The sequence below is a fragment of the Festucalex cinctus genome, chromosome 2, assembly GCF_051991245.1.
Source record: "Festucalex cinctus isolate MCC-2025b chromosome 2, RoL_Fcin_1.0, whole genome shotgun sequence".
NCBI lineage: Eukaryota > Metazoa > Chordata > Actinopteri > Syngnathiformes > Syngnathidae > Festucalex > Festucalex cinctus.
Genome location: NC_135412.1, coordinates 15,448,533 through 15,464,423, shown reverse-complemented (window position 1 = coordinate 15,464,423; position 15,891 = coordinate 15,448,533). Strand labels below are relative to the sequence as shown.

The 15,891-nt window shown below is 41.3% G+C and overlaps 2 protein-coding genes across 4 annotated transcripts in view; one reads left to right on the top strand and one right to left on the bottom strand.

Annotated features, from left to right (window-relative positions):
• The first annotated feature begins 150 nt into the window (after positions 1–150).
• On the top strand, positions 151–7,513 carry exorh (extra-ocular rhodopsin). Of its 2 annotated transcripts, XM_077513186.1 has the most exons (6): positions 151–736; positions 819–1,260; positions 1,326–1,494; positions 3,569–3,734; positions 4,686–4,925; positions 5,060–7,513. In XM_077513186.1, the coding sequence occupies exons 1-6, from the start codon at positions 632–634 to the stop codon at positions 5,186–5,188; spliced, it is 1,251 nt and encodes a 416-aa protein (XP_077369312.1). In that variant the 5' UTR covers positions 151–631; the 3' UTR covers positions 5,189–7,513. The 2 variants fall into 2 exon arrangements, with proteins under 2 accessions (XP_077369312.1, XP_077369311.1); XM_077513185.1 differs by having other exon boundaries at positions 151–1,494.
• Positions 7,514–9,390: 1,877 nt separating this feature from the next.
• plxnd1 (plexin D1) overlaps positions 9,391–15,891 on the bottom strand; it is an 89,725-nt gene continuing 83,224 nt past the window's right edge. The window contains exons 31-36 of one of the 2 annotated variants that reach the window (XM_077513183.1): positions 15,761–15,865; positions 15,519–15,682; positions 15,296–15,443; positions 11,407–11,547; positions 11,258–11,332; positions 9,391–10,134 (exon numbers count right to left, since the gene is read on the bottom strand). In XM_077513183.1, the coding sequence (XP_077369309.1) occupies positions 10,018–10,134; positions 11,258–11,332; positions 11,407–11,547; positions 15,296–15,443; positions 15,519–15,682; positions 15,761–15,865 (750 nt within the window). In that variant the 3' untranslated portion in view covers positions 9,391–10,017. The remainder of the gene's footprint in view (positions 10,135–11,257; positions 11,333–11,406; positions 11,548–15,295; positions 15,444–15,518; positions 15,683–15,760; positions 15,866–15,891) is intronic. The other variant, XM_077513184.1, reaches the window with a different exon arrangement.

Here is a 15,891-nt window from a genome sequence, read left to right as displayed (position 1 = left end):
TTTGGCTGCAAATTCATTCCATCACTTGAAATACAAGATGAAATGAAAAGATGAAAATCAAGATATATCTTAGCATAAAAACAGAATGAATTGGGGGGGGGGGGGGGAGCAATGAAAGCAAGTTGGTGAAGTTTGATAGGCTTTTCTCCATCAGGATTTTTCATCTGATCAGTGATCGAGTTTGGAAAAAGTACTCTCTAGTTGGGATGTAACGATAAGCGCAATATCGTGATATTAAAACTGCCACAATATTGTCGTCGCCATGTTCACAATATATAAATGCAACACATCTGATAAAAAAAAAAAAAAGTCAGGTTGATTTGCATTTGTGCAGTTCTAGCACCCTCTAGTGGCTAGTTTTTTAGTGCAATTTAATTTTCATTAAGGATGTTTTGGCCATTCTATGTTGAAAATCTACACTAATTGTCAGATGAAGGAGAACGTAATATGCCTGTGAAGAAAGTCAATATGTGGAGAAGCTCAATGTGAGTTGTTTTTTGTTGGAGCCTTTTTTTTTTTTTTGACAAAATTGTGACCTTTTATAATACCACCAACCTCCCCACAATATTGTGATAATATCGTATCGTGACGTTAGGATATCGTTACCGAGCAGCTCTTGAATGCATCGCAAATGGTTGCCGTCATCGTTCCATCACGTCAACAGATGGAAGGTGCAACTCCTCCAAGTGCTTCTTCACACCTCCCCACTTTTCATCTTCAGCTTCTTTCCGCTGGAGTGAGGATTGCACTAATTCCTTTTTTTTTTTTTTTTTTTTTTTTGTGTGCGCGCGTCCCTAATCCGCACGTTCCGTTAAAAGGAGGTGCGACGCCTCGGGGGGGCCTTAGAGCTCGGCTTCACCCCGCGTCCCCGAGCCGGAAAAACATCACGGCGTCTCGTCATGAACGGCACGGAAGGCCCCAACTTTTACGTGCCCATGTCCAACAAGACGGGGCTGGTGCGCAGCCCCTTCGAGTACCCGCAGTACTACCTGGCCGAGCCTTGGAAGTACTCGCTGGTGGCGGCGTACATGCTCTTCCTCATCGTCACCACCTTCCCCATCAACTTCCTGACGCTCTACGTGACGCTCAAGCACAAGAAGCTGAGGACGCCTCTCAACTACATGCTGCTCAACCTGGCCGTGGCCGATCTCTTCATGGTGCTCGGGGGCTTCACCGTCACGCTCTACACCTCCCTGCACGGCTACTTCAAGCTGGGCGTGGCCGGCTGCAACGTGGAAGGATTCTTCGCCACTCTCGGAGGTCGGGACGAGTCGTCGCGTTGTGGTCGTGTTTTGTCACGTGTTGCTGGTGTGTGCTTGTTGTAGGAGAGGTGGCCCTGTGGTCGCTGGTGGTTTTGGCCATCGAGCGCTACGTGGTGGTGTGCAAACCGATGAGCAACTTCCGCTTTGGGGAGAAGCACGCCATCTGCGGCCTGGCGCTCACGTGGATCATGGCTTTGACCTGCGCCATGCCACCCCTGCTCGGATGGTCGCGGTACGTTCATTTTTTTTTTTTCACTCTCTGATGTGAACGTTCCGGTTCGGAATTTTGGGGTGAGAATCTCTAATTTGAGTCCGCTTGCAGGGACTTTCTCTAGCTTCCTCCCGCAAAACCAGGTTAGCTTCATTCAAAACTCTTCGCCAGGGGATCGTGTAGTGCAGGGGTGTCAAACATAAGGCCCGCGGGCCGGATCAGGCCCGCAAAGGGGTTTAATCCGGCCCGCGAGATAATTTTGTAAAGTTAAAAAAAATAAATAAACATTGTAATGTCGGACTAATTAATCAGCCGGCCACAATCAAAATATATAAAATTTATAATTTCACAAGCAGTCCTCAGATGAGCAATGAAACTTGTACGGGACAATCGTCCTGGATGTCATTATTTTACACACAACTTAAAGTTTGTTCAATTATTATTATTTTTTTTAGTCATAGACTGCCAAACGTGTTAAAAACGACAAAAATTCAATTACTGACAAACGTGTTAAATACGACAAATTCAATTACTGGTAACACAAATAGATATGACAAGGATTAGCGTCCTTATAATGTCATTAGCTGCGCCACGCAATGCATTCTAGGAACAATATATATGCAAAACAGGTAGACTTAACAAGTCTGGAACTCAGTGTTGCCGCGTTCCATTTGTATTATTTTTTGGAACAATATGATTACAGTTGAGCTCCGTAATTTAGGGCTGGCACACAAATAGCGAAAATCTGCATATAATTGACGGCAATCGTTTTTAAGTTATATACCGTTATTTTACCAATGCGGCCCACTTGATAATATATTTTCCTCCATGCGGCCCCTGAGCTAACATGAGTTTGACACCCCTGGTGTAGTGGCACACAGGCTCCCTCTAGTGGTTTTGTGTAAGAATTACTGAATTAATCTTTCCAATTGTACATAATGGTACAGTGTCTTTTTTTTTTAAATCATGCAATGCATTTTCATTGCATTGAATATTTTCATACTTTGTTGCAATATGCGTTTTAATATGCATTTAAGTACAGCTTCTGACAATTACAGAGTTTTAGAGTTACAGTTGCTTTTTACAACTACTAGCATTAGTTTAGTGTGCTAATTTAGCATTAGCTTAGCATTATCATAGCTAAGCATGAGCTTAAGATTATTTTAGCATTAACATTAGCTTAGCATGCTAACTTAGTGTAGGAATAATTATCATACATAAAAGTGATCATACATTTGCTGCAATGAAGAACTGATTCTGCTTGCAATGAAGAATGATTTTCTCGGTTCCCACTCACATTCACATAGCCTGGCTATTTAAAGATGACTCAAAAAGCTGAAGAACCACAACATCTAACGCAGCAGAATGGTTCGAGCCAGTCTGCTGAGGTCGCCTGTTTTCTGTTAAGAAAGGATTGCGAACTTGACCACACGTACTCAGCAATCTTCCACTCACATGCACAACACAGACAAACAACTACACTGTGTTCCAACTATACCTTGCATTTGCATTTTTAGTGTTGGAACACCCATGTAAGTAGGGGCGTGGAAAGGGAGTGGAAAACCAAATAAATAGAGAGGGTGAGGAGAGGAATCTGCAGAGAGTGCAGGAGTGAATTGCATCAGTCAGTTCCTCTCCTCTCTCCTCGCGAGCCCTGAATTGAGGGTCTTCTCTCCTTTTTGTGTCATGTTTAAGAGATGTTAAACAGGTAACCCTGACACTTAGCATGCTAAATTAGCATGAGCTTGGCATTAAAGTAAGGAGAATAAAATGCTATAAAAATAGTAATAATAACTAAGAATAAAGAATCTCAACATGAAAGCATTCCCACAATAATATGAAATGTACTTTGATGGAGACAAACGGACAATTTGGAGTCTTCAGTGGAGCGAACGTGCATGTTTTGGAATGTGAGACATTTCATGAAAATCATCAAATCAAACAATAATTGCTCAATGAATTATAGCTGTGATTCACTATAAATCAAAACCAACATATTATTGTGGATTATTTATTTATTTTTACCTCACAATTGTGTCCATTGTGCTAATGCCCTGAGTGGTGTGTGGGGGGGCGCGCGCGCGCGCGTGCGCAGGTACATCCCCGAGGGAATGCAGTGCTCGTGCGGCATCGACTACTACACGCCAAAACCAGAGATCAACAACGCCTCGTTTGTCATCTACATGTTCGTCCTCCATTTCGTCATCCCGCTCGTCGTCATCTTCTTCTGCTACAGCCGCCTGCTGTGCACCGTCAGAGCGGTAACACACACACACACACGCGACTCTCAACACAACTTTATTTATAAAGCACTTTAAAAACGAGCATTGTTGTATACAAATTGCTGTACATGAAACAGAAATCGGTCATCAGGTAAGGATTAAGATAAGAAAAACAATAGCAAAGCAAAAGTTTTGAGTATACAAGTATTTTTTGTAGACAAGTAAATAAAGTTTACATCAGTAAATTAATAAGAAATAGGCGAGTGAATAAATAAATAAATAAATACATAAATAAATAAATAAATACATTACATAAATAGAATAAACATTGGATGTGACGTCATGTGCATATTTTGTACGGGAAGAACGGAGTGTGCAGTTTCATTTTTCGGCCACACGAGGCAGTACTGATTCAAAATTCAATTTTCTGCATTGAGCTGTTTCAAGACCCAGTGTTCAAACCTTGATAGATTTTAATAACAAGGTACACAACTGGTAAAAAAAAAAAAGAAAAAAAAAAGTAAGATTGCAGAAAAACTATTTGTGAAAGATGAATTATAGCAGGGGAATCTGCATTGGGAAAAATGTTGAACCATCACGTGACACATTTGGTGGAGGCTCATATAAAAAAAAAAAAACACAACAATTTTTCAAGCTAAGTGGCAATCTGCAAGCTTTTTTGGCCGGCTTGCGAAAGGTTGAAAGGAGGCGTCGCCAGCGGCCGCCCCCCGAGTCGCGCTTTTCTCAAGGACAGCGGAGGAGAGCAGGAAAAGCTTTTGCCAGCTTGGAGCCGAAGCGTCCGGCTGCTGCCTCACTGTGTCACCCTCATGAATAATAATCCACTAAGCCTTCATAATTCATGCCTTCATCCTCAACTACCCTTGTTACAAGTGTAAGCAGGACTTGCGACAAAAGGTTGACGAGCAGAAAGCACAAATTCAAATTCGGCGAGCGGTGGGAAGCATTTGCGTACGTGTTGTTGGCGCGCAGGTGGCGCAGCAGCAGCAGGAGTCGGAAAGCACGCAGCGGGCCGAGAAGGAGGTGACCCGCATGGTGGTGGTGATGGTGATCTCCTTCCTGGTGTGCTGGCTGCCCTACGCCAGCGTGGCCTGGTACATCTTCGCCAACCAGGGCGCCCAATTCGGGCCCGTCTTCATGACGGCGCCCGCCTTCTTCGCCAAAAGCGCCGCCCTCTACAACCCCGTCATATACATCCTGCTCAACAAGCAGGTAATAGAAAAAGATTATTTATTTATTTTTTTCTCCACACAAAATGTATTCGAAGTAAGCAAATCCCCGCTTGGCGTAAACGTCACGTAAACATGGTGACTGGGGTGTCTCGCATGACTGTTTTGTTCCTTCAGTTCCGCAACTGCATGATCACCACCGTGTGCTGTGGCAAGAACCCGTTCGAAGATGACAACGCATCGGCCTCGACCCTTTCCAAAACTCAGACTTCGTCAATCGCCTCCAGTCAGGTGGCCCCCGCTTGAGACACGCATCCCGGTCTCTCTCGACCTCCTTTGCACCCCCCCCACCCCATCCCCTCAAAGTTTCCCATCTCAGAAGCCATCATCGTCACTGTCGGCAGACTGGACTGGAACGTCGCTCTTGCAAGCTTTTACTATTATTATTATTTGTTTTTACTAGCTTCTCCCACTAGCCACTCTTGTTAGCCACTCCAGCCTATGTCTCCGACTAACTCCTACTAGCCACTTATGTTAGCTGCTTCGGCTAAGTCCGGCTCGCTCGGTTTTTCACCAGCTGCCAAGTCGCCGCTGATCGCCGAAATGCTCGTTCGCTCACGCAAAATAAGAATTGCTTGCGAAAGTGGTCTTTCTGAGCCACCATAGTGTATGTGCTAAAAAAAAAAATGCATGCGTTTTGGCTGCATTCTGTGATATAGCAAGTGGTCAGCTATCGGGATGTAACAATAAGCATGATATCGTGATAGCAAAACTGCCACAATATCGTCGTTGTCATGTTCACGATATTTAAATGCAACACATCTATTAAAAAAGTCAGGTTGATTTCCATTTGTGCAGTTCTAGCACCCTCTGATGGCTAGTTTTTTAGTGCAATTTAATTTTCATTATAGATGTTTTGGCCCTTCTATGTTTAAAATCAACACTAATTGTCTGATGAAGGGGAATGAATGTAATATGCCTGTGAAGCAAGTCAATATGCGGAGGACCTCAATATGTGCATGCATTAACAACATTACATAATAATAATAACATAACATTGCTGTTATGTACAAAAGCACAATATTGTGCTTTTTTTGAAGTATGAGCTTTTTTTTTTTTTACAATATTGTGACCGTTTTTAAATATCACCAACCTCTCCACCATATCATGATATCGTATTGTGACATTTGGATATCGTTACATCCCTAGTCAGCTATTACACATGGTCGCTTTAAACTTTGTCTGCTTGACCAAAAAAAACAAAAAACAAAAAAACTTTTGTGTATATTTTCCAAATGTGTCAATTTAACCCGTAATATAATAGGAGGTCAGGCCAATTTTTCAAATCCAAGAAATATTTCCACAAGATGGGGGCTAGTAGACTGAACGCCAAATAAATGTTGCTAGCTTACAAGCATAGTTGTGTAGTTGAACGTTTTTGCCTCCAATTTAGCCTTTGCCAGCTGCACAGCTAACAATCAATACAAATATCAAGAAACTTCTTTTCATTTGTATTGTGACACAAAGTCAAGAATGACTTAGGCTATTATACTTTTAAGCTAATAATGTGCATCTCTAAATGCCATGGCAAGGCTTTTTTTTTTCTTGAATGTTTCAACCTTCATGAGTTTAAAATCAAAACAAAAAAGATCATTGAGCCTACAAGGTGCACATAATTTGCAGAGGTCACCTTGTCTCACCTGTAAAACTTACAAAAGAGCACGACAGGATCTGGAAATGTTACGGGCATGCATAGCGTGACATGATATAATTTCAGCTTGCGTTGTCTGTCTGTAGCCCAGTAGGACTACATTTCCCATGATTCTTAGTAGTTGTAGTTCCAGTATGAAAACCCCCCCCACACCTGTTGTTGATTAGCTGTGGATGCAAGGCGTGCTTTTCCAAACTAAAAGCATGTGGAAGAGCACGTGCAAGCTGGAACGTGCGCTTGTGTTACTTTTTACTGGATGAGTGAAACCGTGGAGGGGATCGGCGGGTCTGCCACATGAACAGCTTCTCAAACATCTGTCACAAAAGGCCACTTTTTCCAGGTGTCAGCACCAAACCTTCAAAAACAAAAAGCCACTTACCGTTTTCATTTATCTATTCGTTTATCTATTTATTTATTTATTTTGCTGCCGAAGTCCAGCCTTTTGTTGTTTGAGTTTTGGCGGGGCCTCCTGCATCAGTTGTAGCTCAAACATGATGAAGCTATTTTTTCTTCTTCTCAGTACTGTGCTGTGACTCCAAAAAATGTTTCTTCAATTTTGACATAAACATAAGCAACCTTCCCATTTTCAAACTAGTGGCCATCTTTCCAGGCGTGTCCTTCCTCCGTTGTTGTTTGTAGTACACGTGAGTCGTCCACAAAAAAAAAACAAAAACAAAAAAACGTGACTTACGTCCCTACCCAAGAATGTCTCACGGCTCAGGTTGTAAATTGTTGCCCTTTATTACACGTTCCATAATGTACGGTTGTTGGTCGGATGCCTTTAGTTAGGAATAGTGATTCAACCATCTCCTTTCTTTTATTATTCGCAAACGATCAAGTTAGTTGCATGTAACGTGAGTGATTGTTGTATTTTAATGTCCGGCTTGATGTTGCTGGCTTTTGCAAGCGAATGGTGACTATTGCATGTTAGGAAGTAAAGTTCTTCAACCAAAATGTCTCTCATCTTTGTGACTCGACATCATTACAATACAGTAACACACAGTGACTTTGAAATACAACTTGATTACTATAGAGGACCAAAAAAAAAAAAAAAAAAAAAAAGCCAAAATAATAAGAAAGAGTGAATAAGAGTAAAAACAGATGTTAAAATTTTTTTTAATATAAAAAATAACTATAAATGGAAATAAAAAAACAAAAAATCTTTATTTTGCTTATAAATAAAAAAGTAAAACTAAATACAAAAGATAATTCAGTGGATTGTGGAAAGGCCGTGTGGCGTCTTTTCTTCAATGTCTTGCAGTGTAAACAAAGCTTAACAACTGTCTGAATTTTTATTCTTCATTTTATGTTATGAGGCCTTCTAAATGGCTCCAGATGCTTGTTGACACTTAGCTAACATTACACTTCTCAATCTCAAACTTCTCCCTTTGGTCTTGTCTTGTTCGGGGTGGCCACAGCGTGTCATACTTTTCCATGGAAGTTGATCTTTTGAATGCAACTGTCCTCATGTCTTCCGTCACTTCATCAAGTCAACTTATCTTAGGTTAGGACTTCATTATACTCTCTTTCCCGGCAGCGTCATCCTCGGCACTACTGATATCCTCATCATCTCTCCTTTGGATGTGTCCAACTCTTGGCTGTCCCTCTGATGGGCTCATTTCTAATCTTGTCCATCTCTTGACTACTAAAGAAAAAAAAAAAATCATCTTCATTTGCACTACCTCCAGATCTGCTTCCTGTCGTTTCTTCAGTTTTGTGTTAATTTTAGCCGCCATTTTATAATTTAGTCTCAGTTTTAGTCCAGTTCCACTCACTCTTGTTAGTTTTTAATCATAGTTAGTCAATCTCTACCTATTTTTACTGTTTGGTCCATGTTTCGTGGACTATAAACCTTCCATTTTAGTCTTTACTTTAGTCCAAGGAAACATAATTTAATCTGTCTAGTTTTACTCAACAAAAACTGTCGACGATTTAGTCTAGTTTTAGTCAGGACAATTGTTTTATCCCTGTATATGTATTTTTTATTTATTTTTCTGGTCAGCAGATAATGTTGAACATTTTGGATCTAAAACTATTTCACATGAAATTTCTCTAATATTTTTTGATGAAACACAACTTGACACACAATTACAGTACTGTATATCTACAAGTGGCTATGGCGCCATGCTATGCGCTAGTAAATCAGCCAGCATGAGTTAGCGGTCGGATTGACATTGTTGTTGGAATGTTATAGCCGTTGGATTAATGTTACATTAGAACTATAATTTTTTTTTTTAATTTTTTTTTTTTTTTTTTAAATCTTTCACCGTGAATCCACCTCCTGTCTGTCCCATGTGTTTGAATGTGCATGTTGCATTCGCTAGCTGTAGATTTGAAAGGGGGTGTGTCACATGACAGTGTGAAGTTTAAAAATAAAAAATAAACGTCTAGTTATTTAGTCCAGTGAAAAATGTGCGCAGACGAATTTATTTTTGTTTAGTTTTCTTTGACGAAATTAACACTATACTTCAGTGCCAATGTCTCTGATCCGCTCATCATGGCCGCCCTCACCGACGGTCTCATAAATGTTCCGCTTTCTCCAAGCAGAAACTCGAACATCACGTAACGGCCCCTGACGCTTCCCTCCACCTGTTCGAACCTGCCTGGATTCCTTTCACACTCAGCGTTGCTCTGTAATGTTGATTGCAAGTATTTTGGGAAGTCTTCCAGCTTCGCTAGCTCCTTCACTCGTCTCTTTCTTAATAGCCGATCAAACATTGCACAATTTATTCCACAATTTCAAAAAGAGGTCACTGTGACATCTGGCAGAATAAAGAACGGTGGCACAGACACAAGAAAAGCCTAAATACTTTTATTTATTTCACCCACTCTCACAAATCATTTGGCATCACAAATACACTCAAATGGCACGAGATTTGCCTTGAGATAATACGCAGATCACATTTGTCATAAATGTACATTTCCCTCTATTTTGGTCCGAAAGACACGTGGACGGCTTCAAATACTTGTGACGACTTTTCCCATGTGAGCCGCTGCACTCGTCTCCACGTCACCCGCAAAGCACATTGGGACAAAAAGTTCAAAGCACCGACGGTGGGGAGTCACACCTGAGAACGTTGCAGGCTTTACGGACGACTTGAATCACCGCCGTCGCCTCCGCACAGGACGGACGGACGGCCACGTCAAAGCATGACAACACATCTATAAATATTGCTATGGACATTATAATACAGTGCAGTGCATCATTGGCTCGTTCCCTCTGGGAAAGGTTCAGTGCATTAAGACCGGCGGGGCTTCAAGTCCCGCTAACTCGACGGAAGTCTCATCCAGGGCCGCGCGCGTCGGGAAGCCTTTCAAGAACGTAAGAACGTGGGCCTCCTCGCTACCTTTCACTCCTGGCACGACGGCAATGACGGCGAAACAGATGGCACGCAAACCCCCCCCCACCCCAGCGTCCGGAGACTCAGGCCTCGCTGGAGCACTCGTAAATGTTGTCCTCCACCAGGGCCACCACCTGCTCGAATTTGTGCTGCAGTTGAGTGCGACGCGCCGTCGGGTTGCACTCCAGGGCGTTCGCCACCTGAACACGACGACAGCACGGCAAAAAAAGTCGAATTTCAGCCTTTTTTGAAGATTGTACTTGGGTAAAAAATAAAATAGAAAATGCAGGAAATATATTTTTTCAATGCATTTCAGCGTGTGTCAATTTTATGTGGATTTTCACCACTCACTTTTAGTGTAGGTGTAGAATATACAGTTGTGCTTGTAAGATTACATTTTTTGCATACGTCAAAAGCAGCCACAACCTCGCTTTCTTTTGTGTCATCCGATCTTTGTCAAGTGGGATTTTCTGCCAAAGCATTTTAGAACAACTTGGGGTCTCCCGTTATCCCAAGATGGCCGCCTTTCGTTGAACAGAAACGCGCTAACTACAACAACTGCTTTCAGCATGATGGGGAGTTGGCTGCTTCTTTCGATGCATCTCCATGACGGTGTGTCCAAATTAGAGATAGATCGTTACTTTTTTTTTCAAGGCCGATGTACTGATGCCGATTATTAATAGTCAAGAAGGCCGGTAACTGATATTTTGAGCCGATATTCATTTTCAGAATGAAAAAAAAAAGAAAAAAAAAAGGGGTTGTAAAAAAAAAATAAAAAAAAATACAAATGCCAATCTAGACTTAAAGCATGTTTATCAACAATTTTTCAGACTTTTCAACATATATATATATATATATATATATATATATATATATATATTTTTTTTTTTTTTTAAATAGACAATCCTTGTTCAGGGAGCTCCCAATGTTAAAAAGTTAAATGTAAAATTAAACAAGTAAAAACCATAGCTCTCTATAGTTTTGTACAGTAAATATTTTTTTCCCAAAATTTAAAAATACCTGAAATCTTAAACTTTGAAATTTATTTGTTTTAATGTCGAACAAAAACAAAATATTAAGAAGGTTCACAGGGTCAGTAGCATCTCTTAAAACGTTAACTGAAAATTTAAATAAATAATACCCTGAAATGAAAATGGTTTTAGATTTACCTTTTTTGGGCGGTCAGATTTAAAAAAAAAAAAAAAAAAAAAAAAAAAAAAAAAAGACGATACGGATAGTCGTCAAAATGGCTAATATGGGCTAAGGTCGTTGGTCCAAATATGGCTTCAGTTTTGGGCCGGCCGATGTCGAGGAACTCCTTACCTGGTTTCTGTATCTCTTGGCGTATTTGTAGATCTCCGTCAAGGCCAGGTTGGTGTTGAATTCATTTCTGTACTTCTGCAAAACAGTTTCGCCATCAGACCAAAAAGCTTGACGTGTGCGCGTGTTTCGCGTGCGAGGCCGCGACTCACCCGAGACTCCTCGGCCAGGTGAGCGTTCATCTCCTGCTCGCTGAGTGGCGCCATTTCCTGGATCTGTTGGTAGTAGCACTGCACCCTCTTCTTGTACTCGGGGATTTCTTTGGCGTACAGCAGCTTGTTGGTGGGAGAATCCTGCAAAAAGACAAACTTTCAATGCAAACAACTTCCAAGTCTTCCAACTTGACGGATGAATTCCGGCGTGCTCAACTCTCCACTTGTTGCTTGGCTGACGCTCACTCAGGCAGAACATAAAGTCGGTTGTGGGCGCATTCGGCTTTTAATGGCGACTACGGCAAACGGAGGAACGGGACGTGGAGGAGGAAGTAGGACAAGGGATGCGGGCGAATTGGGGGGGGGCACAGCAAATGTGCTTACGACACAACTCGTGTGTCATGTGTTATTTGTGTCCCGTGACATGTTTTTGTGTGTGTGTGTGCAAAGTGGCTCCTTCTGATAGCGAAGTCTCCCGTTTCCTGTCCGCAAGGTCACTTCCTGCCGTCAGCCCATCTGTTTGCCAACCCCCTCCGTGACCTCTCACCCCTGCGTGAGCTTGCATCGTGCCAGATAAGAGGGTTTCCGTGGAAACGTGGGGTGGGGGCATGGCTTCGTTTGATGTGGCTAATCCAGACCCTGCTGGTGCACTACTTCCAGAAAATTTGGAGGTGTGTTGACCATACATTTTTCCCCCCCATACGTGTATAGGTCGTCTAAAATTAGGTTTGGCTAAATACAGGTGTCATATCAGACAATTGAAGTGTATTCAAACAATGAAATTACAACCTGGTACATTTATTAACAATGTGGATTATTTGATAGGATTTAATTTTTAATGTGGGAAGCTCAAAATTGTTGGCTAAACAAGCTTTTAATGGAGTTAAAGCTACTCAATGCAGAAAACTGAATTTCAAATAGCTACTGCCACCTGTGGCCAAAAAATGAAACTACATTTTAACTTCTTCACATGATGTCACAGCCGCAGACAGAGACTGGGAAATTCAAACCCTAATTCTATCCGAAAACTATTAGCTTTTCCCATTATGAACAGCTATGATGTTAATTTACTAATTAAAAAGTGTTTCAGTGATAAATGATCAAATAAAAAGGCTATTTTAAGTATATATTGGGGCAAATTGTTACAAAGTGCAGCTTTAAGTAGATAACTGGATAAATAACAATTCTGAATGAAATTTAAGCTATCTAACCTAGACTTAAACGCTTATATCAAGCCATAAAGTCTTATTGATCTTGTTAAAAGAATTATTTACTATACAAGAGCAGAATTTCTAAGATTATTAATCTTGTTTTAAGAATATTTGTCTTTTATTTCGTACTTAGTTTGTAAATCCTAAAATTAGTTAATTTTCACGCATAATAAGCTAAAATGCTCTAAGAGCCTATGTTCACTAAGAAAAATCAGCTGTCTAACCTAAACTTAAAGGGATAGTTCGGATTTTTTTACATGAATCTCTATTTCATCCTCACCTCCAGTGGTGTGCGATCATCACTGACTTACCCCTGACAGCGTTCTGTGACACGAGTTCTGGTCCGGTGTTGGATGAGAGGAAAATAGTCCAGCAAGTTGGCTGGGGTCACGGAAATAAAAACATTTTTCTTCTAAAAATAATTTGGTTCAAAAGCGTGATACATTTGCATCATTAAACTCCTTTTCTGAAAAAAGTCAGACGCCATTACCGCCAGGCACTACTTTTCTGTTCGTTCGTATCACTGCGCGGCGCCCCGCATGCAGCTGATCAGAAATGTTGAAAATGGCTTGCTGTCTTTGATGATGCAATGTTAACGATTGAATGAACGCACCATTTAAAAAAAAAATTTTTTTTGGTCTCCTGACGAATGATGATTTTGAGGTACGGGGATTCTGCCTGATGTCAGTACATATTAAAAAATAAAAATGTGTGTAATTCCTTGAGGAAGCCCCATGAATAAAATACACAAAAAAGTGCAAGGAGAGTAAAGGAGTGAATTGAAGGAGGATGATCATTTGCTGACTGTTGGATTCCCTCCAGGGAAGGAAGTCAGTCAGGAAGAGACAGGAAGCAGAGCGTGTTCACAGGGTCACAGTGTCGGAGGGATGAGACACATTTGTGAACAGTGAAGACAGTCACATTTGATCTTAGACACACTCACACACATAGACACTAGTGCACAGCCCCAAGCAGGATGTGTGGCGCTTGTGACCTTGGATCAGCGTGCCAGCCTGAAACGAGACAAGGTGAGGTAGACGGAGCTGACAGTTTTGACGGCTCGGGGGATTGCAGAGGTCAGAGTTTGCGCACCCCCACCCGCAATCTCACATGTGCACGGCCACCAAACTGCACGTTGGTGTCTGACAGCTTGCTCGGGGAAATGCTGAACCTGACCAAGTGGACCAACTGCAAGCAGGAATCACTCAAATCTCAGTCACATTGATGCATGCAATGAGGTTGGTCTATCTGAATAATTTTGTGTGTGTGGTTTGTTGGTTGGCTCAGGGAATGTGGCGCTTTTAAGGTTCTGTTTCAATCAATTACCCGTATTGATTGATTGCTATATATGGCATTCTGAAGGAAGGAAGCGTAGACTTAGTGTTCATTTTATCAGACAAATTAGTCTCAGTTTTAGTCCAGTTTCAGTCACACTTGTTAGTTTTTGTCACAGTTAGTCAACCTCATCCCATTTTTATTTAGTCAACTTTTAGTCGACTATAAATCGAGCATTTTAGTCTTTATTTTAGTCCAAGAAAATTTTAGTCATCTAGTTTTAGTCAACAAAAACTGTCAATATTTTAGTCTAGTTTTAGTTAGGACATTTTATTTTATTTTTATTTTTTGTCAGCAGTTTATGTTGAAAATTTTGGATACAAAAAACTATTTCACATATTTTTTTCCCTCATATTTTTGATGAAAAACAACTTCAAACACAATTACAGTGGCAACTATGGCTCCATGCTATGACCAATAAGTTAGCCAGCATTAGATAGCAGTTGGAGTAACATTATTGTTGGAACATAATAGTCGTCGTTTTAATGTTACATTATAACTATAATTTACTTTTTTATTATTATTATTTTTTTTTACTTTCCCAGTGAATCCACCTCCTGTCTGTCCCATGTGTTCGTGCATGTTACACTAGCTAGCTGCAGATTTGAAAGGGGGTGTGTCACTATGTGTCACATGACAGTGTCACTCGGGATGTAACTATATACAAACATCACAATACGAAATTATCATGATTTGAAGGTCACGATACGATAATTATCACGATATTGTAGAGGGTTGGTGATATTTAAAAAAGGTCACAATATTGTAAAAAAGAAAAAAAAAAGAGCTCATACTAAAAAAAAAAAAAAAATCACAATATTACAATAGTGTGCTTTTGTACATAACAACAATGCATATAAACCACCTACAATCTATAATAACAATACTGAGGCATTTACTTGCTAATGCAAGCACACATTGATCGCTTCACAAGAAAATTAGGCTCCCCTTCATCTGACAATTAGCATAGATTTTAAACATAGAAGGCCAAAACATCTCTAATGAAAATTAAATTCCACTAATAAACTAGCCACTAGAGGGTGCTAGAACTGCACAAATGGAAATCAACCTGACTTTTTTTAACAGATGTGTTGCTTTTAAATATTGTGAACATGACGACGACGATATTGTGGCAGTTTTAAAATCACGATACCACGATATTGCCCTTATCGTTACATCCGTAAGTGTCACAGTGCCAGATTAGCAAAATAGGATTTCACAAAATCATAGTAGTATAGTCTATAGACATACTAGTGTAGACAATCTGTTTTGTTGACAAGTAAGGATGCGTTTGGTTCGGCAGCGATTCTCTGCAGATTTGATGAGTTCCTGAATGTACTGACCTTGCCCAGCTGCAGATCGGACACGGAGCAGGCGTCGATGAAGGCCTGCGCGATGACGGACAGGCACGCGTCCATGTGGTCCGTCTTTTCCACGTCAAAGACAAACTGGGGATTCTTCAGGATGTTGACCCAGAATCGCAGCGGTAAACTGCGCATGCACGGAAGGGGAGTCCTTGAAAACCTTGCACCAGAACCAGCGCGACACTTGCATGACTTTGCTCACCTGTTGGTTTTCCAGATGTGTAGCGTGTCCGGGTCGGTGATGCCCCGCTTGTCGGCCTGCTCCTCCAGAAAGTCAAAGAAGTATTTGACGGCCAGTGGGGGCCGTTCGGGGGGGATGCTGAGGATAGCCTGGAAGAGGTCATCTAGAAACTTCTGAAGCGTTCCCTAAGGAAGGAAAGACAAGCAGGTTTACGATAAACATAGGAGAAAACATCCACTCAGATGTCAGTGGGCGGAGCTTACCTTGGTAGACAGAAGGCGCGTCAGGTAGATTTCAGGCAGCACCTTCTTGCGGTGGCCTTGCCTGTGCGACTTCTTGGTCTCCATCAGATCGTCATGCGGCAGCACCTGGAAGAGCGCAAATCAACAGTGAG